The sequence below is a fragment of the Psittacula echo genome (genome assembly GCF_963264785.1).
Source record: "Psittacula echo genome assembly, chromosome: 4".
NCBI classification, from domain to species: domain Eukaryota; kingdom Metazoa; phylum Chordata; class Aves; order Psittaciformes; family Psittacidae; genus Psittacula; species Psittacula echo.
Genome location: NC_137738.1, coordinates 25,142,287 through 25,165,489, shown reverse-complemented (window position 1 = coordinate 25,165,489; position 23,203 = coordinate 25,142,287). Strand labels below are relative to the sequence as shown.

General features: G+C 37.3%; 1 protein-coding gene across 1 annotated transcript in view; it reads right to left on the bottom strand.

Moving 5' to 3' along the window:
* Positions 1 to 5,781: 5,781 nt before the first annotated feature.
* The window catches only part of ADSS2 (adenylosuccinate synthase 2), a 36,175-nt gene continuing 18,753 nt past the window's right edge, over positions 5,782 to 23,203 (bottom strand). Inside the window, exons 3-13 of the mRNA XM_080615805.1 lie at positions 22,501 to 22,569; positions 21,727 to 21,777; positions 19,559 to 19,625; positions 18,300 to 18,407; positions 17,918 to 17,999; positions 16,580 to 16,706; positions 13,759 to 13,913; positions 13,225 to 13,349; positions 12,058 to 12,155; positions 7,828 to 7,977; positions 5,782 to 7,059 (exon numbers count right to left, since the gene is read on the bottom strand). Coding sequence (XP_080471931.1) covers positions 7,007 to 7,059; positions 7,828 to 7,977; positions 12,058 to 12,155; positions 13,225 to 13,349; positions 13,759 to 13,913; positions 16,580 to 16,706; positions 17,918 to 17,999; positions 18,300 to 18,407; positions 19,559 to 19,625; positions 21,727 to 21,777; positions 22,501 to 22,569 — 1,085 coding nt within the window. The 3' untranslated portion in view covers positions 5,782 to 7,006. The remainder of the gene's footprint in view (positions 7,060 to 7,827; positions 7,978 to 12,057; positions 12,156 to 13,224; positions 13,350 to 13,758; positions 13,914 to 16,579; positions 16,707 to 17,917; positions 18,000 to 18,299; positions 18,408 to 19,558; positions 19,626 to 21,726; positions 21,778 to 22,500; positions 22,570 to 23,203) is intronic.

Here is a 23,203-nt window from a genome sequence, read left to right as displayed (position 1 = left end):
GCTCATATTGTGTGTGAGTGTTGGAGTTGTCACTTTTGTATGTTGTATAGCTACATTTTCCAAGATTGACTGAAATTATCTAAAGCATGAAAATACATTCTTTTGTAGACTGAATTGGATATGGAGTTTTCACATCTTGGATATGGAGTTTTTACATCGTGCTTTACAACTAAGTGGAAGATGCAACAGTCTTGCTTTTAGAAAAGAAAAATACCAAACTGTGGATGCGTTCAAGGAGTTTCTAATGTGGCTGTGTCATGACACTGTTCAAATCGATAGTTTGACTAAGATCTCTGGTGAGGACCCATTTTGACATCAATCTCCTAAAGCTGCAATATTAATTCATACTCCAGTGAAGCAGCTGCCGTGGAGGGGCCAAAACATAATTCACCAACTCTGATCGGCAACAAAATACAGAAAACATCTACTTTGTTTTCCAAATACTGATGAGTCAGTGTTTTATATACAGCAGCCAGATTTCATTCCTTGGGAGCTAAAATAAATTATTACTTAATTTTGACAAATGAGGAGACCATCAGAACACTGACATAATGAATCAGTCTGCAAAGAAATTCTGTTTTGAGTCACAGAAGAGCACGCTGCCATCCTGAATTATAAAATGTTGTTTAAATCTGGTTCTTGCATTTATTTTTGCTCCAAGATCTGCCACTAATATTGTGCAATACATTCTAGAAACTCCCAAAGCTCTGCAAGATTTAGCCTTTTGTGGAACTGTTACTTTTATGTGCATAGGTTGGTTCTATTCTTCCTGAGGGATTCCCAATAGGTATGCTATTCCACAAAGAACTTTGTGATCAAGTGGAGACTGATACATTCAAGCCCTGTTTGTTTAGCAGCTCCTTAACAAAATCCCTCCAGACATTTACATCGTTGTTCGTATGACCTGGGCATGTCATACTCCACAAAGAAACTAAGGGAGTTTATAGATCCTGCACCAACCTTGCCACCAGGGCAAGCCTCTTGAAGCACACAGCACACATTATTCACACAGGCATCACATTCACACAGACCCTTAGCATTTCAGAAGGGTACATGGAGGGGTGTGTGGAGAAGAGTAGCCAGATTTGTTTTCTTAAATTAAAATAATAAAAAAGGTGCATTCACCTGCACACACATTTTTTCAAAAGATGCATGATTTTGTCTTTTGTCAATGTCATTCCCTTATTCACTTGCAAACTCTGAACTGGGACAAAAATATTTCTCTTCCATAAGTACCATATTGAAAAAAACTGATTTTCCACAGCTTGGGTGGGATTCCTGCTCTCTCGTCTCCTGCTGGTACCTTCACTACCTTCTGTCTGCTTGCTGCATCAGCTCAGTTGTTCATCCTGGAAAGGACATCCGTGGTTTCCATCCCAGGCAGCTGGGACAGGCCTATGAGACACATGCATCCAGAGGAGCTCCAGGGTAAGCTGTGGAATAAGCCTCTCTTTTTCACCTACCATGGGCAACTCTGCAACAGCTCCTAATGATTTTTTATGACTTTGGTCTAGAAGAGGAACAACAAGAGAATCCAGGCAGAGTAAACCAAAACTACATCCAGAAGTTTTTGGCCATACCAGGAGTGCTGGTGTGGCCAAAATACCTGAATGTATTGCGTATATGAGAAGCTAGAAAGGAAATTGTAAAGAAAAAGCTGGGTTTCCCTCCACCCCACAAAAGTCTGTTGTATCACGTATCAACTTCAGAATATACTTATTTTCTAAAAAAAACCAAACCACCTAAATTAAATGTCATAGGCTATTTCTGTTGGGAAGTCAAGGCTCTAAAAATTCTAGCAATATTTAACTAATGCAGTTAGTTGCTTGACTGCAAGAGACACAGCTCTTATCGTGCTAATTACAAGTCAGATAGAGCCAATCGAACAATACTGAATTATTAAGGTCTTACTGTACATTCTCAGGCTGTTAATATCTGTTAGATTACCACTGCATTACAGAGAGTGCTCATGTCAGCAGGAGATTAGATGGTACATTTATAATGCTGGCTACCCTTTGGGTGGATCATGGTATTTACATACCATATGTCAGCATGAGATTACAGAATGATTTATGCTTTCTGCCTAGACCTTTCAGTAAACTGCAACCAGCTCCAGTAAACTACAAAGCTGAAGCTCCATTTCATCCTGACTTTGACAATTCAGCTCTCAGGAATTCTGTGCCTTTTCCAAAAATAACAAAGACAACCACTAGCCACTGCCACAGTCAAACTTCCTATGAAGCAGCATTTGACTTGCCATATTTCAATACAAGCAACCCATGCTGGTTTTCCTGCTGAGAAGAGTGCAGAAGATGAACTAGGGAGGTTTGTTCTGCTGTAAACACGAGTCCTAAACTGCAGAGAGAAAAGAAGCGAACAGTCATCTTTTCTTCCAAAAATGAGCTGCCACCTGCCCCCCAAAGCCATACCCTCTCTCCACTATCAACACTTGGGTACCCCAGTTCCCTCTGTAATACGCAGAAAACAACCAAGAAATGGGAACAGGCAAACTAGTTGTAGCTGTGCAAATCATTATCCAAGAATACTCAAACACACTCTAGATAATGCCAGCAGTGAGCTAACAAGTACCTAGATGTATGCACGAATTGTTTCATCACTGAAAGAAACTAGTGTAAGAAATTGCATTTAATAGTTCTAAAGTGGCACTCAGGAACAATTGGATTTAACTCAACAGTATCGCTTTAAAGGTGAATGAAAGATATTTGAGTGTCTATTTATTGCAAGGTATTTTGAAGATGACATGTCAAATAAGTTGTAACACTCAGATCAGTGAAGAATGGTTTCAAACTTTTAAGTCCCTGCAAATAATGCATCATCTGTCTGTGTATGCACAGCAGCCTGCCATAAGTAGCTAAAGCTGTCATGCACCAAAAGAAGTGTGTTTGATAACTATACCACTAGGCTTATTCAGATTCACTGTTTTGGAGAAACGGCATGGGTGGGAGACAATGCACCAGACTGAGCTGTCCCTTATCTTCATTCCCAGCTACTTCACCTTTTACTTTTTCTAAACCAGCCAAACCTTCGATTATGTTTCATTAAGGAAGCTGGTTGTGACAGCAAAAGGAAACTATGATCTTCTATTTGAAAGTAGATTTCCAGGATGATGACAGATGAAAGCAGCTGTCATGCATTACATCAACATTATCTGTCTGCCACTTTATCTGAAGGTTTGGTCCATCAGCTGCATGCCAAAACCCAGTTACACATGGAAGACAAATGGAAAGGCTAAGCAGCAGAAGTATCCCTCACTTCCCCTCCTACTTACTTAGTAAAGGAGGCTCACTAAACCATAGGGACATAAGGGCTATTAAATGACGCAGTACAGCACAAGTCTAGGAGAACCAGTCTCATAAATATTTCAGTGGCAGCAAGAATGGCATGAGATCAAAATACCTTGTCTGTCATCAGCCTTGTCAGGTGTAACAGGTGTCTGCTCCTCCTGAAAACATCCCATTAGTGGGAGGAGACACTTTGAGGAGAATCAATTTCAATGCCCTATGCTGCCATCCTCTCCCCTTATATGCTTGCAACATGTATTCATGTATCCCCTTCAGAGAGGAAGGCAGTATACAGGAAATGCCTGAGAAATACATGCTTATCATTGAAGTACAAAGGTTCTTCCTTTTACTACAGTTTACTACTAGTCTATTACAGACAACCAAAAGCCTTTTGCCAATGAGCATGGCAATTCCTCTGAGGCCAAAGGGCTCCTGACTAATGAAAGGGGGGGGGGGGAGGGCAGGGGCAGGGGGAGCAGAACAGTGAGTTTTGTCTAGAGAAAGAAACAAGTGCCTTCAAAGCACTTTGCCCCTGCTAAACACACACCTGGTGGTAAGAGTATGAGGCTGTTGTTCCCTTCTTCCTCCTTGCTTCCACAGTTGAACACAGCACGGTTTCAAGAGTAGGGCATACAGTGCTCGAAACAGTCTCTGTAACTTCTATAGTATTTGTCTCCAGAACATTCAGGGTGGTGATAACACACCCCAACCTATTTCCCTATCCATACAAATGAAATGAGGGATACAAAAAGTAGCATTTGAGAAGGGGGGAATTTGGTAGGATATAACCATTCTTTGACACCAGGAAGTGTTTGTGCACCAGTCCAAGAATTCACTCCAGGAAAAAAACTAAGGCAAAACTGGCATTCATAGAATCATAGAATAGTTAGGGTTGGAAAGGACCCTAAGATCATCTAGTTCCAACCCCCCTGCCATGGGTAGGGACACCTCACACTAAACCATGCCACCCAAGGCCTCATCCAACCTGGCCTTGAACACTGCCAGGGATGGAGCATTCACAACCTCCCTGGGCAACCCATTCCAGTGCCTCACCACCCTCACAGTAAAGAATTTCTTCCTTATATCCCATCTAAACTTCCCCTGTTTAAGTTTGAACCCATTACCCCTTGTCCTGTCACTACAGTCCCTGATGAACAGTCCATCCCCATTCAGAGATAATACAACATGCTTTACAGGTGCCAAGTTCAACCACCTGAAATGTAAAGCAAAAGTTCTTCACTCCAGGTCATGAGAGTAAATACACATCAACAGATCCTGGACCACATGTTAGCTGGACAAGTACTGGTAGTAGGACAGTTTCAATGTTCCAGGCCTGCACCTGAATGGAAGGACCAAAGAAAAAACTCACTGAACTTAAAAGAAGGCAAAAGAACATAAATCACACTTGCATCCAAGACAATTCTGGCTTGTTTCTTAACTGCACAAATAGTTCGTATCACTTTGAGCTACAGCTGTATTGCTTAGAAATCCTGCTGCACATGGGAATATGAATTCCTCAACTTAAAAACAAGAGTGGTTTGTACAATGGAGCTACAACAGTGGAAGGATTAAAACAGACCTTGAACTTGAAGGTGTTTGCCTGGCAGAGGTGACACACAACTACATAGCAAGCCCTCATTTATTCACTCACTGTAGAAGAAAAGCATGTCCTCATTTATTTACTCACTCCTTGAGCCAGCTAAGCCCCCGGTCCTTGGGTGGTAGTTTCACTGACAGCACAAATTCCCTTGGTGCCTCCTCCTACAGCTACAGGAAGACAAGAATACTTAGTAATTATTACCTACTGTTCATATAGCAAAGTCAATTCCCTCAATCACCTAGAAAATAGTAATTATTTTTTCTTCTCCTTCTATATGAGCATTGAAATTGATGTTTCATAGTTATATCCCCTCCCCTTCTGTTCATCAGGGAATTAGGAAGATGTTTTTTCAGTTCAGCTAGGGAGAGATGCTATGGTTCTCTCCTTGAGTGCAAGGCTGACAGCAAAACTAGACCCTCATCCCCTCCAGAAAAAACTAAGCATGAAGTTGTTTTCTAATGCTGAGGAGAATGATCTTTACTTGTAATGTTGATACAAAGGTCTCTCACAAGTATTTGCCAGTTATCCAGCATTCTGCAATATCCTCCTCTTTTCGCGTATTACACCCCCTTCTAACTGCAAACAATTAGATTGAAAATGCTCCTTAAATAGTTGGAGTTTTAAAACGTTTTATCCTTTGACCCTCCTGTTCCTTCCCTGTCGATAAGCCATTTTATTTCATGTCAATTGAGAACATAAACATTGTGTTGAACACCTCAACAGCAGCATCAATCCAAACCTATTTTGTTTCAGGCAACATCTGGTTATCTAAGACATTCTCTGAAAGGCCTCTTTTATGTTGCCTTAAAAGTTTATTATATTCACCTGCATAGCCGAAATCTACTAAATCCAAAACTATTGCCCCACCCTGACACAAACTTGTTTTTAGGAAACAAATTATGTTTTATTTTTAAGCAAAAAGGAAGCACATGAATACCATAGTATAGCATGTAAAAACAAAGTCATTATCAAAAAATGTGGAAAAGGAGTATGAAATTATTGGGCTGTTGCCAAAAGAAATCAGATTCTTTGAATATATAATAATGGTTATAAATTAATCCTAGAACATTTCCCAACACTAATAAGCCAAAATACGTCAGATGTCGAGGTGAATGCTTGTTATATTCCCTTTCCCCAAAGCAAATACATTGAATAGTTTAAATGTTATTTCTGAAGCATCTTCAATTTATAATTACAAAAGTGTCTGTGCTTTGCCAGCTCTCCAGAGAAAGATCTTCTATTGGCTACACAGAAAGGAATTTAAAAGGGCATCAAAATGTTAAGACTTCTCACCAAATATAAATATAACCTCATTTAATTAGGGAAACAGTTTGAGATATGCGCTTGGGAAGAAGAGAAGTAACATTATAAAACATTTAACTCAAAATCAGAATGGTTCTTTAATAATTGCAAATGAACTTTTTACAATATCAGTTTTCCAACTTTCTGGGCACACTTCCTGGTAACCACTTGAGTCCTCTGCGAGTTACAAAGAGTAAGTTTTCCGTGTTACACAGCTAAAAAAAACCTGGACATTCTTAACAACTTGGCATCACATCTTTTTTTAAAAAAAACAGATCACACAATAATTTAGACAGCATTTATAGCATTATAAAATCAGAACCCCCCTCTTCAATCACTCACAAGAGCAGCCATTAAGAATACAACAGCTGTAGGAATACAAATAATGAGGATGTAAAACTATCTGTGCAAAACTGCATTATTTTTACTGTCTAAAATTTCAGGGAAGTAACACCGCTGAAAGCAGAGAGAGGATAACAAAGACAAAGTCATGAAAGTAATGCCGTCTTTGATTTTCAAACAGGAATTACATTATGAAGTAGATATTAGGTAAAGAAAAAAAATCTGATGGCACCTTGAACAATAATGACAAGTGTCCTGGAAATTGCAGCTGAACAAGAACTGACACAGGTTCATGTTAAAGTCTCTTTCAGGAGTAGCGACTGATTTGGGGATATCAGCTCTAGCATTTCTTTCCATGCAAGAATCTATCTTTCCGACATCTTTGCTTTGCGGGCTACTAATGCATTTAAGAATGAGCAGTCTTTTGAGGAGTGTGCTTTCTTCCATGCATCTGAAATCTTTAAAACAGCTGGATCATTGATTCCCTGGACTTCCCTACTCCAATCCATTTAACTGCAGGAGAGAAAAGCAAACTTACAGTAAGTAACACAAAGTAAGATCGGATTGTATCGTAAGATACAAACTTATCTTCTTAAGCGCTTAAGGTTTTAAATATCATAGCCTGAAGATAAATACAGCATATACCATTAGCACATTAAGAAATTATAACTATAGCTATTGTCCTTAAAGAAAGAATGCATTCATTGGTAACTTAGAAAAGCAGGAACAGGCTTGAATGTCTTGCAGCTGCCATAACAAGTAAATCAGTTTCCAGATCATAGGAAAAAAAGATACATAGAAACTGTCATAAAAGTGAAGATATGCATCATCTCCTAACTCCCAGCTTTGGATGTAACCACAGGATGATATTTATTAAGAAACATAAGAGAAATTTTTAGTTTAGGACCTCTTAACTGTTACATACATTTAATCCACTTAATATACCAGTAGTCCCACTGACTTTCTAACTGCAGCAGAACTAAACCCCTATTATAACCCATGTGAAAAACACTGAAGTTATTAAAATCACAGTTGAACAAGAACTACAGTATAAGCCAAAGAAAGAATACATATTAAAACTTTTGAAATTTTTCAATTCAACAGCAAAAGAGATAGATAAAAAGAAGTAACCCAATAATTATTAGTATCACCAGGTACATCAGCATAAGCACAGCTACAAACTAGTTTTCAATATTTTGTATGTTCATTAGGACAAAGTAAAAGGTAGGTTTCATGGAGCAGGAAAAAAACCAAACCACCATCAAAACCTTTTTTACTCACCAGGAACACCCAACTCCATTTCTATGAAGCGAACGTAGTTCTGTGCATTTACAGGCAGCTCGTCAAATGTCCTCGCATTTGATATGTCTGTATCCCATCCTGGGAGTGTCTCATACTGAACCTCTACTTTATTTAAGACTTCCTGGTTGGCTGAGAAGCAAACAGGAACAAAATACATTATGGCCACAAAGTTCACATATTCTCTACCACTAAACACCTAACTGTAAAGCTTTTTACTCATTTCTTATACAAAGAGGTTTACTTATAAGATAATACCACAACTGAAGGTATTGAAGTGCCCTTTTTTGTTAATGTGAGCAGAGGGGGAAAAAAAGATAAAATCCAGTAATTGCCTGGACTTCAGACTTTCGGAATTCCAGGACCCACATTCACATGCATGTATTTTGCTCAAACCACAGTCTTTTCAGTTCAGAAAACTAACTTTTCAGGAAAAGCATTTCCCCAAAATGTTGATTTACTCCCCCACGCTCCCAAACAAATACCAAAATCCAATTCCCCCTTCACAAGGGAACTTGGTGATGTGAAAGCAAAATTAGCCACAGGCTTGTATCAGGCAGTTAAAGTATATTTTAAAATGGCATAGGAGTATACTTTTTACTAAGCAAGCATATTCATAAGATGTAGTTTATACATAGTAGACTTCTGATGCCTACAGACCTTTTGCCCCAAAATTACACCACAAATTTTTCAACCAGTGTGGAGTCCCATATGATGTATGAACAGTAACTCTTCCAGTTACTCCTCATAATAGAAGCAATGAGTATATTCCATTTTGTCTTTCATATAGTAACTTGCTACAGTGCTGTCCACTAGCTCTGAATCCTGTGATGATTTCAATTACTGGAAAACATGCACACAGTTCTGGAATTGAATCATTCCAGTAATTATCTGAACATTAATCTTGGAATGACACTAGGCAGTGAAACAAAAGCCTTAAGCCTGAAAATGGTCAAAATACATTTATAACAACAAACGGGAGGTGTCAGGCATTCTTGCCTTTCTGAAAAAGACAGGGTTCTGCCCAAGGCACTGTAATTAATGTTATGTAGGCTCCATATCTCAGATCAAGTCACTCCCGCAAAGGCAGCTAGTCAATCTGAGTGAGGGGTTTAGGTGTAAGAGGCACAGCAGAGGTGCAAATATGAAATCATAGCTAATGCCCTGCAGAGTGTGTGTAGCCAACAAACTCATGCTCAGCATATTGAATATTTTGTCCTGGAGCAGTAAGAGTTCAATAGTCGCAACGCTGTAAGGTGAGTCTCTATGAACTAGGCATTTTGAGTAAAGGTGAAAGAGGACTATGCTCTACTGACTTCAAAGCCCGTAACAGTGAGAAAATTCACTATTTTTGGACTAAGGCGTTCACAGGTTAAGGCAAATGATTCTGCATCAATACTTTTTGCAATTAGGACAGACAGGCATATTAAGGATGTTGGGTGCAGAGGCCAAGGATAAGCATTTACTTTAATATCAACAACTGAGGTGGTGTCTGCTGTCCAGGAGATGTCTAAAATAGAACAGCTATATTCAAAGTGCAAAACCACAAACTAATGTCTGGGCAATGCAGACGGTCTTGAGTAAGACTCTAGCCCTCCTTCTGAAGAGTGAAAGTGACTGAACATCTGATCTCAGAAGACCACAGGCATTTTTACTTTGCAACCTTTCTGATGAGGCTAGCTAAGAGATAGCTGAAAGCACTTAGGACTCAATGGTCTCATCTTGTCTACAATCTTCCATTACTCTGAATTAGTTCAATTCCTTACCTCCACAAAAGAGAGAAAAAAAAAAAAGGAGAGACAAATCTATACATGTTTTAGATGATTCTCTCATTTTGCTCCATCAAGGGTGAGAAAAGATGATGTGAGGTAAAGACAAGCCATAAACTGGTCTCAGTGTAATAACAGATGTATTCACCATCTAGATTTCTCCCAGTTCTTCCATTAGGGGATTTATCTTTCAGGCTTTCTGGAATATTCCTTATTAACAGCTGAATTAGATAACAAAGAGAACAGATGTAATGATATCTTGCAGTCTGGTACTATGATTTCTAGAGGGGAATGATGTGCTGTTATTACTTTCAACTCAAAAAGAATAGCTGAAATTTGGAATCTGTAAGAGAAATATTCTCCATCAATTTCCAAAAACTGAACATAAGAACAGTCATATAGGTCAGACCAAAGGTGCCTCTAGAACAGTGTCCTAGCTCTTTAATCTACAGTGGATGCTCAGAGAAAGAGCACAAGAGAGAAAAAAGCTTCTTCAAAATAACTTCCCTATTTCCTAAGGATCTGTGTTTTTTTGTCTGTCCATGCTGAGGTCAACTGATGCCTGAACTTGGACAGGAGGCATTAGCAGAACTAAACCATGGCTTTCATATTTCTTTCAAACTGATCAGCTCAGAGCTAGCAGGGACTTTTATCTTTCACAACCTCCTGACTGAACAGAAATGGAGGTATCTGCCGGTTCCCTAGCAAAAGACTACAGCCTCAATGATACAAACTGAAGTCAGCTGTAAATTTACAAGACATTTTCAGTTCTTAACAGAAGATCATGAAATGCCCACAGAAATCTAAGCTAAAACAAACAAACAAACCAACCCACAAAAACCAAACAAACCCCAAAAATTGAACAAACAAGCAAACATGGAGTTGCAACAAGATTCTGATCCCATCAGAGAGACTCAATGAAAAAATCACTGAAGTCTTAATACTGGAAAATATGGCCACCTGTTTGCATCATCTTTAACAATGGACTGCCAGAGAAGGTCCTCCTGGCTTGAGTACAAGACAATCCAAATAGCCCCCGGATTAGATGACAGGGCTATAGACAAAGCATTTACTGAGTAATTCTCAATTCAAATGCACCATCTCCATTATGTTCAAAGGCCATCTAAAGCACACACAAATTTCCTTAATATTTTGATAAGGGTATCAATCAGGAAATATCTGAATCTTAAAATGGGAAAAGCACTCCCTGGTTTAGTGCAAGACGAGTACTAAATTTCCTGAATAAAAGGTCATGCCATGTTATTCTGTATGCATTCAAACTGTAACTGACACATTTGTTTGAAAATACTGGAGGGCAAATCAATTTCAGAACTCTTCCAAGCACATGAAGATTTTTTTGTTAATTCCTTATGAATTTCTCTAACAAATACATGCTATATACAAGGACTGCTGTCAGATCATTGCTGTTCCTTTATACATAACTATATCTTTATTTTACATAAATCCTGTTGTGAGTTGTATCCGATTACTACAGCTGATCTCCTCACCCACAAAAAGTTCTCTGCTGATGATATCGTATGAAAATTTGTAACCTGTGACCAACCAATCTCAAACCCTGACGTAACAGTCAGAATGGAAACCAGCACCCATGCACACATTGGAAAAACCAGAAAGCCCAATCGTTAGTACATTGTCAATGCTCTTCCTTCTTCTGGAGTATCTCTACTATAGCAAACTGAAAATCCATGAAAACAGTGTTTTGTGACATCTGAATACTTTAACAGGCAGGTGCATTTTTCACATAAAAATGATCAGTAAAATGACCACTGTCCTCCTCAGGAGTTATAGTTTCTGTCATGCTAAACTATGTCGGTCCTGCATTAGAAAGTAGTCTTGCTTTCACCTAAACTAACTGCTCATTTCCTCCTCCACCCCTCTTCCCTCTTTTCTATTGCATAGGTATAATGGGGCTTTGGCTGCTTTGTGAACCATTAAAGGAAACTGAACTGTCAGAAAAATAACACAAGGAAAGAAAAACCTGGCTTTTCAACTGGATCAGATCTCTCATGTGGCTCACCACATGCTTAAATGAAGACTTGTTCTGCTAGAAGAGGGGATGAATACAGTAGTGGGAATAAGACAATGGGACACTGGGTTTAGAGTGTGAAATAAGCTTCCAAACTAGCTTGAAGGTAATGCAGGCTGTATTAAAAGAAAGGGATAAAACCATAACAACATTTACGTTTAAGAAGCTTTATATAGCACTTTTCATCTTTTAGTAGACAAGTGACAGGATTTGGTACAGGTGTCTTTTAGGGTGAGAATACAGGTGTGGTACAGGGTGTTTCTGGTGCATCTGCAAAGACATTAATGGCTTGACGCTGAAGCAACATATTCCTGCCATAAATTTTACAAGACAAATGCATTTAAGTATCAGATTACATTTCACCAAAATCTAAAACTGTTAAACAAGCAGTCTTACCAGGAAAATGAGGTATAATTTCACCATCTAGTTTGTATGCAACACCAACTTTGATTTCTGGAAATACATCCAAGATATCCAATTTGGTAAGTGCCAATCTATAAAGAAACATTACTCTGGTTAAACAAGTTCAACAGCTTTCAACTTGCATCACACTGTAAAAATACCAAAAGAAAAATTGTTTCCTGCACATTGCAATAAACTCCCTTTCCTTAGAAAAACAGCTTGTTTGGCATTAATCAATTTATCTGGTGTGACTTAAAAAAAGAGGGGGGAAAAAAAAAGAAGAAAACTTTCAACAGCCTTTTTGTTTAATCTAGTCCTTAGATCTAGTACTTTAGGAAAACGGCACAATTCAAAGAACAGCTATTCACCAATTAAAATGACTGGTCTGTAGCTTTAAGTGTTAAGAGTTTTAGTCGAACAGAGTGCTGCCAAGATACTTTATGACCAGTCATCTGAGATGGTTTCATAGCATGATGCCTGTTGATGCCTGTTTCTGTCCTCTGCCAAATGTTCCTATCCTACAGTGAAGGCAGCAAAATAATCAAACACTGGCTCCGTAAATACCTGGCTGCATCCTATTTTAAATAAAAAAATACAAAGGACAAGAAAAACACAGTTATGTAAAGCATGTATTTACAGTCTGATCTACTAGAAATTTCATACCAGTTTTGTTTCAGACATGTATTTTTCATTATAATTAAAATCCCAAATTCATATCCAAATATTTTGTTTCCAAACATACAGCTGAAGATACTGATAGGTTCCCATCTGTCTTACTTTGAAAACAAATAACAAAACCCCACAAATTACATCAGGTTTTAAGGCCCTTGCAAAGCATTTGGTTTGGTGGGTGGCAGAGGCTGGGGTCGCTTGAAGCTTTAAGTACTAAGATCTGAGGGGCTTCTTGGATCACTTTAAGTAGGAAATAATGATGTACTACAAGTAAAAGGAAAGAAGAATTTACAGATATGAAAATGTCAAATGTAGAAACATTTAATACTAGGAAAAATTAGGGACAGTTAATTTAGCAAAATATCAAAACAATCAATAGATCAACACTAACTCTGAATGTTACTAACTAGGCTATCTACCATTTACAGTAATCTGTAGCATTTCATTATTTTATGTCAAGTTAACAGCAAAGGTATCAAAATAACTCACGCAGTAAATCCATTAATCATGTAGGCATAGCGGAGTAACACAAGGTCCAGCCAGCCACATCTTCTCTTTCTACCAGTGGTAACACCAAACTCTTTACCTCTTGCTTGCAGCAACTCTCCAATTTCCTAACAAAGAATAATACTATTACCTAAGCTTTTTCGAAATTAATACTTGCAATACATGATGCAGGTGTACACTTATCATTTTATGATACTGTAAATTAGTTTTAAAGTTCTTCCCCCAATTTTTCACAAAGTTGTCCACTGGGATGAAAACAGAAATACAAAATGCTGCTTCTAATTCAAGAATATGCTATTTGTGCCAATCTCTCAAAATTTGTTCCCGCTCCAGCTTTCTATTCCACAAGAAGGTCTGAGAAAATGGCAATCAGATTTGGCAGCCCTGTACACTCAGTCTAGAATCAGAAGTACATCACCATCTATTTGCATTTAATCAGTAACACTGACTTAACAGACAGACACATCAAGTTATTTCACCCAGTTACAGGCCACATCCAGGGCTGATAATACTCACATTATCTTGTTCTGTAGGAAAGGCACCAATTCCAACTCTTGTTGTATATGCTTTCACAACTCCATACACTTCCCCAACATTCTGTGGTGGCATGCCCAGGCCTGTACACACACCTCCAACTGTACAGTTTGATGAAGTCACAAAAGGGTATGTGCCTATTAAAACAAACAAACAAAAACTTTTAAAAACTTGTTAAAATACTAGTTTTAAACTCTTTTGGGGTTTTGGCTTTGGTTTGTTTGTTGGGGTTTTTTTTAAGTCTACCTAATCTGATACGGAACAGTACTTGCATTGCACCTACCTGAACACTAAAAAAACCAAAACACACAATAAACGTATTTTGCAGTCAAGAACATATTTAACCAGCTCTTAGCTCTGTAGGTACATTGTCTGATCCTTCTTTATTGAAAAAGGTAGAAATACTACCACTTACTTCAACTGGTACAGCGGCCAAAAGTTGACTGCATAACAATTCTGAATTAACTGGTCAGCATATTATAAGGATAAGAAATTGTAAAGAAATGTATAATTCTAAAAAGAACCATTTTGATTACATAATCAAGTAAAAAAAGTAGTGTTTTGTTTTTGGGTTTTCTTCTTCTTTTATATATCTTTATATTTACGTTTCTATAAATAAATAAATGGATGACTCCTGGAATATAGTCTAGTTCATTAGTAGGGAGCTTGTCTCTAGTTCCATATTCAGCCCTCATCTAATAAGCAGCCTGGACGGCAAAGAGAAAAGAGTTAAACGTCTCAAAAACCTTAGGTTTACACTTTTTTAAAAGTAATTTTTCTTAAATTAAATAAAAAAAAAAAGAAAGATGTTTTTTAAGTAAAAGTACAAGTTTTTCAGGTATGCCAGTCCTTGCCTGCATTGAATTGCTTCAGCCACGAAGTAACTGCGTGTAAATCAGAAAGTCTACCTTATGTTTCAGACTTTTTTTTTTTGTTTTCTTTTGGCATAAGAGTCAGGGATGGGTGAAGAAGGAACAGCCGAGACAAAAGGAACTAAAAGCAATACAGACAACTTTAAAACGTAAAAATTCTTCAGAGACTCTTCAGTGAGGTTTTTCTGACTAGCTTCAGGTATCTCTAGCTTATCTCAAATCTCAAGAGAAACACAGCCTTAGAGGTGATACCTAACAGCAGTTTGCAAACAGTAATTAGTCTTTTTTATCTTTCTTAGGACACATTAGTTGAGCTTTTCTTTACTGACAGGTAAATACAGCTAGTGAATGTCAGAGTCAGGAAGACAACTCTTGCCCATTTTCAGCACTCTGCCTGGTATACTGGTGTTTGTCCAACTCTAATGATTCTGTGATTCTGTGTTTAACCTCACAAAGTGTTAAAAACCACAAAAGATCACACCCAACCATCACACCTACAGCCCCACGCACACCCACATGGAGCTTCCTTACTCACTCCAGAGAAGCTGCAAGGCTGGGTGGAGGTTTACCATCTTCACTGCCAACAGGCACACATTCGTAAAAGTCACTTTAGTGCAAAGGCTTCTGGGCACCAATGCACAGGAAATAGCCTCATTCAGAATGATCAATAATCAAATTTGGCATTGTTAAATCTTTTGGCTAGGACATGTCTATTATTATCCCATGTGTCCACTCCACTGGTAATTATCTGCATAAAGAGAGCAAATATTCTGTGTCTCACAGCACAAGCAGGAGAAAATAACTAAGTGACCCAAACAACTCTACACATATTAGAGACGTACCTAATGGGTTTCAGACTGTTTTCTATACTTATATGAAATCTAAAACTCACACTACTTACAAAAAACATCCTCCCCTACAGTTTTCTGCAAATATCTCACTTTTGCATCAGGTATTTCCCTGTGACAGGGAAGACTTCTTTTTTTACTTACTAAAAAAGGAAGTTTCTTCCAATACTCTAAAACTTGGTACTCACAGTGACCAGTTTTAAACATATCTTCCTCTTAAAAGAAGATGTATTCAAACTCTGTGTTTGAAAGTGCCCTATTATGAGAACTCCTATCAGTTGACAGCAGAGTGCACGCCAATGTTGTATTTGTTTGACAGTAGTCCATACAGGCTTCAATTTCAGGCTTAAGCATCTGTCCAACAATAAAATAATGATGTACTAACAAGGCTAGCGAAACTGCAGAAAAACATGACAAAATGCAGGAGGCCATCATACTTGCTGCTTATGGGTACACAGAGGTATAATAATTTATCTGTCCTTAGAATACAGTAACAATCCTATTAAAAAAATCTGCTTCTATCAAGAAGCTTCTAAATTTATCATTAAAATTACAGCATTTAAGAAAAACTGCACCATTTATAATTTCAAATTTATTGGGATAATCTTTTCACTCTTGCCTCATTAGCAATCCAGATTCCTTACATCGTGAAAAAGTGAAAAATTGTTATATAAAGGGGTTAAAAAAACCCCCCACAAGCTGATTCTTCAAAAGTCAACAAGCATTTTGTATACATACTCTGTCTCTCAAAGCTCTCCATTTTTCTTAAGTGTTTTCCATAGATGTATACTGTAACTGTGAGTTATTTCATATGAAACTTACAGACACTGAAGTAACAGTACACTATTTAAGAAGTCACCCAATCTTTACTGTCATTCAAATAATTAATATTGGGAGAGTCTAAAGCTTTTTGAAAGAATGAAAAATTCCCCCCTAATTATTGGCTAGTCAAAGAGAGTACTGTTCTTCCAAAATATATACCCCTTCTGCCGTAAGAACAGATAAGCACAAAAGAATTTTTAGTGTTCCTCTTTCACAACATAAGTATATAGCAACATGTTTCTCAAAAAAGGTTATACCTACCAAAATCTATGTCCAGTAGTGCTGCATTTGCACCTTCTACTAATATCTTCTTTGGTGGTCCATGTAAAGCCTCATACATGAAATAAACACCATCCTTCACCATTGGTTTTATTTTTTCCATGCAGCCCTGAATAGTACAAAACACAATTGCACAGTGAAATTTCATTATGATAAAACCAGCCAGAGTACAAGTATTATTGCTCCCTCATAACAATGCCCTTACTCCTTTTGAAAAGCAAAAGCAAACAAAGAATTGCTAAATATGCCATAACATGTGAACAGGGTAAGGAAGAATTTACACAACAGACATGTACGCTCCTCCTAGGAGGAAAGACAGGAAAAAAAAAAAAAGGAGAAAAAAAAAGAAGAGAGGGGAAAAAAGAAAGAAAAAAATAACAAAGTAAAATGAAAACTTCTGAAGCGCTTCAGAAATATTCAAGCTTGAGTATAGTCACAACACTTTACTGTACTTGGTATTTCATTTCCACGTGTTTGAAATTTCTCCCCAAAAATTAGCATGTAGGGAGTTCTGGCCACCTAAAGCACACAGTCGTAAAGCAGCATTAATTTGTGATGTATGTATCACATACCTGTATACATATAAATATATATATGCACAGATATGTTTGTAAGTGAAAATAAAAAGTTATTTATTGGAATTTAGGGTCAAATGCCTGAATGCCACTGAGTAGCTGAATATAAGAAGCCAAGTTAACACTTGGTACGCAGCCTTTTTCCCCATAAGAACATATGGAAGTTCTCATTCAAATTATTCACTCCACATGAAATAAAACACTTTGCCATTCAGAATTTAATCAAGTGCATTAGCATAAAACAAATGTTAAGTGCAAGTAATTTTCCTGAACCTACAAATACATGTTTCCACCCTAACAACAAACTTCAGATATTCTTTAATCTTAATGTGTATTAGGTAAACTATAATGCATTATAAACCATCCAACTGTAACTGGTTTTTAGGTCTACATATTGACAAAAAATACTTTAAATAATAGCTGTTGCACTGGAGTTGTAAAACAAACATAAGTACTAAGAAATCCCAAGCAAGTGGAAGTCAAAACTAACTCTCCCTATATGAACCTTCTACTTAAAGTTTATAATATTTGTCTTGAAGCCAAGTCTTGACATGCTGCATCAAACAGGGTGAAAAGCGTCTTTAAAGCAACTAGGATACTCCTTAAAATTGATACATACCAGTTTCCCATGTAACATTTCACGTTTTAACTCCTCACACAAGCATGAGTATCAGTCACCAAGAGGTTTAAATATCAGTAACTGCACACAGTGATTGTATCATTTAACAGACAGAAGCAGGCTTACCTTGAGCTTTTTCAATTCCCCTTCAATATCTATCTCTAAGGTAGGATAAATCGCTTTATACTGATTGGCTAACACTTTGAACCTGGAAGGCAAAAATGCTTCACTAAGGTTTTCTGTTTGTTTTCCCGCTCAAACCCCCACCAACCTTAGGTTTTACTGGTTACACATCTGCATTTATTTGGTGGTAAAATGACTTTCAACAATAAAATATTTTAATAAATATAAATAAATAATTTAACAAAATTATAAATAAGATTATCTTCATATTTTAAAATAAATTTTAATTAAAAAGTAACAGCAATCAGGTGTAACTGCTTATCCAGGATACTACCCAGAAAATGAAAACTATGCCTACAATTGTGTATTACAATACAGAAATTACCTCTCTGAAAATTCATCAAAATCAGCAACAAGATCACACATTCTGAGTCCACTTCGAGCTGCTTTTGAAGAATATACTGGACCAATTCCTTTTTTGGTAGTTCCCAAACTTTCAAAAGATAACAACAGGAGTTATTCTTGATATAAAACTAAGGTGCTTTCTCTTTAAAGCTAATGCATCCTCGGCATAAAATGAAATGCTGTCACACATACTGGCCCATGAAAAACCAAACCAAAACAAAACACGGTCTATTCTTCCATATATATATATATATGTATGTTCTTTCTGTTTACTCTTTAATTCCTAAAATAACAGGTAATAAGCCAGCTGGTACAGCTCAGTCAAGTGTGAAAATGACCTAGTGTAAAAATAATTGACAAGTTATCACTTGACAGCAACCTACGTGAAACAACGTATGCCCAAATCAGATACTCTCTTAAATGTTATTGTCATGGATGATACCTCTTAGACGTCTCAGCAAGGAAGACTGAACTGCTTTTCATCCACACAGACAAATTTCCAAGAAGAAAGATTCAGTTTACTGGTATCTCAGAAGGTTATAGTGATACATGAGTTTCCAGCCGTAAACATGTCACACCGCTAATTCTACTAGCTTTTTCCCCATCCCAAGAACTAATGAGCTACTTGGAAATCACAAGTTAGAAACACAGGTGCTAGTTTCTAGAAGTTTCACAACCTTCAGAAAGTCAGTAGCAGCATGTAGTAGAAAACGTGAACATTTACATGCACTTCTGACAATCACAGGATCACAGAATGGTTTTGGTTGGAAGGGATCTTAAAGATCACCAAGTTCCAATCCCCCTGCCATGGGCAGGGACTCCTTCCCCTAGACCACATTGCTCAAAGCCCTGTCCAATCTGGCTGGACAATGAAGCATCACAAGATACCAAATTGGTCGTATCAGACCTTACAGTTATTTGGAGATGACAATGGGGCCCTTTGATCTTCATAAACAGAAATATATTTTTACACAAGCAAGTATCTCCAGGAAACAAAAGATTAGGAAGCAGGAACCCTTTTTACAAAGGGATTAGGAGCTAGGAACTTTTTCATAAGGCAAAACACCAAGACACAACCCTTTCATTCATAACATAATCTTTTGGTAGCCACACTGGAGGACCGAAGTGTAAGAAATGATCCCTGCTAAAACTCTATGACAAACAGTAACAGAAACCCAGTGTAATAAGTCATATGTTTGTACTAAGTTTTCCCATGTTTGACAAAATAAGACTACCTACTTTTTTCCTGCTTGTTCTTGCCTCTGTTGTTCTTGGATGCCATCAGCGGCTTGGTGGAAATCAAATACTAAGAAAATAAAAACAGATTAAGTAGAAAATTTGTGTGAAGGAAATTACTGCATCAGCAATGATTTCTTCAACCAACATTAGCCCTGTTTATCAATGTAGAAAACAAAAATATACACACTGCATAGGCAAATAAAAAGTTTTTTCTTCTTTCCAGGTTACATTTTTTCCACAGGAAAGAGTTCTGAAGTTTTAGGGGTTTTTTAAAGTTTTTATTTGGTAGAATACTTGCAGACTGTGCATATGCTTCCCACAGAATAACTAAGCCATTTCAGCTTTGTAGTGGCCCCAAAGAATGTGTGGACAACAGATAGAAAACATGCAGTTGAAAAAAAAACACCGAAAAACAGGTTATAGTAAAAAGCATCATACTTCTAGATCATTAAGTTCACATTCTCATTCATTCTACAGATTCCTTATATCATTTTAGTTTGTCTCGGACAACATCAACTAAAATACATCTTTACAAGCCCTAATTATTTTAAGGCATTACATATTATTAAAGACAAAGATTATGCAAAGTATGCCTTGCACCAGTTCTTTGGCTTCCATGAATGAAAAAAAAAAAAAACAAACCCTGCAAACAAATGACAAGACTCATGTCAAATACAAGCAGGTTGGCAGAAGCCACCTTATTTTCCTTAAGTACTATCTCCCAAAAGTTAAACAACTAGTCTACACATTACACAGGAAAGACTGAAAACTTGCATGAAACAGACTCATTTAATAAGTATTCTAGTCTCTCTAGAACAAGCATGGCTTTTCATCTTTGCCGTATCAATTCATTTTTGTGTTTATTTCCACATATCCCCATAATTTAAAATACCAAATTAACCCCAGAAGCTTGACCCTATTTTTGGTTGATCTTCATGTTACAGACTTTCACAGATAGCTAACACCCATTTTAGAGAAGGCATATTTATCAAGGCAACATCTCCAAACCATCATCTAAATCGAAGCATTCTGAAAATTCATTTATGTTAAGTTGAACAATTATGAGTGACAGTCAGTTACTGGTCCTTCTTACTCAGGACCTGTTTAGCTATAAAAACTTCACAGTATTGCCACCGCAATCTAATCATTGCAGAATATCCTTCCTAATAATCTAGTAATTTCCAAGTAATTCACCTACAGTGATTCTACTCTCAGGAAGGATTTCAGTAACTTAGGAACAGTCTCTCAACTACTTAAAACCCATCAGTTACTCCAAACTGAAAACGTATTCATTCTGAAATAATACAGTCGCTCACTAAGCTGTTCCTTTTTTTTTTTTTTTAATGACAAACCCTTTTTTCCAGTGTTAGAGGCTTTTAGCTGAGAAAGACCTAAAATGTTTCCATCTTCAGAAGATGACTACCAGAGCAGCAATAAGCCCATTTCCTAATACACGCAGTTACCTAACTATTATGTTACAATATCTAAAGATCTAACTTAAAGGATGAATTTATGTAATAAAGATGTCCTAGGAGTGATAAAGGAAGAGCCTCTGGAGCTCTGTGTTGGTGGTTTGGCTCCAGGCTCTAACTGTAGAGCTTTCTGGAACACAGGCTGGAGCCAACGCTAGTGATGAGCTCCCTGCAGGAGGGCAGCAGCTATGCTCTCCATCCCTATAGAGTCCTTCCCATAAACTCTCCTTTCTTAAGTATGCAGCAATTTACTTGATAGAGAGCCGGTTAGTTTTGAAGTCATGCCCAGATACATGGCTTCCCAGCAGAAAAGTTGCTATAACCAATGCTGCTACACCAGAGAGGTAAATGAATCCTCCAGACAGCTAACTTCTGAACTGCTTCTTGACTACTCTGCACCCCTAATCATTGGTTTGGAAAGTGAACCTGCTTTCCTGACTAAATTATGCCTATGGAATAGGATTAAACAGTCACTAGAATATAAACCTGTGAGGGTCCCAAATGGTGAATTCTTTTTTCTCTAGGATCTTCAGTAAACCAAAGCAGCAAATGGAGACTTCATCCAAAACAAGTACATACCTATATAAAGAGATGGCTAAAAATTGTCATGCTTTTACTGCCATGGAAAGGCCACAGGAAACAAAGATTAACAAAAACCCAAATCAACAAAAACCCAAACCACAAACAGGAACTTACCAATGTGAGCTCTGTCAGAAATTATTAGTCTCTTTTCCCAGCCTTCTAGCCCTTAGAAGACAAAATTAAATAGTTCAAATGAGTTCATTTTTGTCTTCTTATGTGTAAAGGATAAATACTTCTCATGTTTAATCTTCAGTCAATCTATTTAAAGATTGAGCAATCACATCCCAGAGAGAAAAAAAAGTACATTTCAGTAATTAAAACTTGGCATTAGCCCATAAAGCTGAAAGTCATGTTTATTCTGAGGGAGAATTCTAGCTATTCTACTAGTTCTTCAATTTCAGTAATCAACTAACACCCTGTTGTTTTTTTAGTTATCTAGGCTACCAATTTACCTCACTTCTAGTAGGCTGCTGCCAAGCACGGCCATAGACATGACAGAAAGCATCTAAAAACCAAGTTCTGAACCAAGAAGTGATTACCACAGCACTTGTTTACATTATCAAACTGTACACTAAGGTAAAGAGGTTAACCAACTATGAACAGGTGACACTGTTCATACAACACTTTAACAAATTGTTTCACTTCTTAAATTCACTGTTTTAAGAAAAGAAAAATGACTGCAGATAATGCATATTTAGAACATGTTCTCTTCTGAAACTGTACAGCAACTCCTTCTGTTTGTATTCCCATGAGGGCCCCTCCCCAGCAGCTGAATGGAGTTCTGGAAAAACACACTGTACGTAACCTCTGCAGAGGCATCCTCTACCTAAATCTTTTGAGGAGGACCCCATGAACTCTTTTAAGAGTACTATCTTAAAATTTTCTCACCTTTTCCTTTCTTTAAGTTTTTTTCAGCTTCTTCAAAGAGTCCTGGCAAATGAATTACGACACCATTTCCTGAAGAAAACCATTACACAAAATTTATCAAATCATGTTGAGCATGAAAGAAGATATTCCAAACAATTCAAAGACACTTCAGGTTCTGTATGCAGAGTATTTTACTTACATTTCTAAACTTTCAAGACATTGCAATTTTTACTCTTAGGAATTTGTAAAAGACTGGTTTAACCTAAACTGTGTGTTTTTAACTGCCTGCATTGAATCTTTTTAATAAACTTAACAAACTTTCCATTTAGATCAGGACAAACAGTAACAGCATCGTGGGACAGTTCAGAATGCAACTTCCTCTTCCTCGTATCTAAAATTAACTTCTTTGTACTTCATTTAATAACCCTATTGTTTTTTCAAAAGCTTAGCACATTTCTATCATCATTATAAACACTAGCATCCCCTCAGGCACTCTTCTGCTGTAAATAGACACAGAATATGCTGTATATAGAGTTGGGGCTGTTAACAGACTAGCAAAAATAACATAGGAAAAATCTGTCTGAAAATCAAGCTTGCTTTCCTACAGCTGTCACAGTGCTTAGAAAAAAACTAGCTTATACAATTAACTAGCTTTTACAACTAAATAACTAGCATCACTGATGCCAAAGAAGGAGCATTTCCATATAGTGAAACTAAACCATCT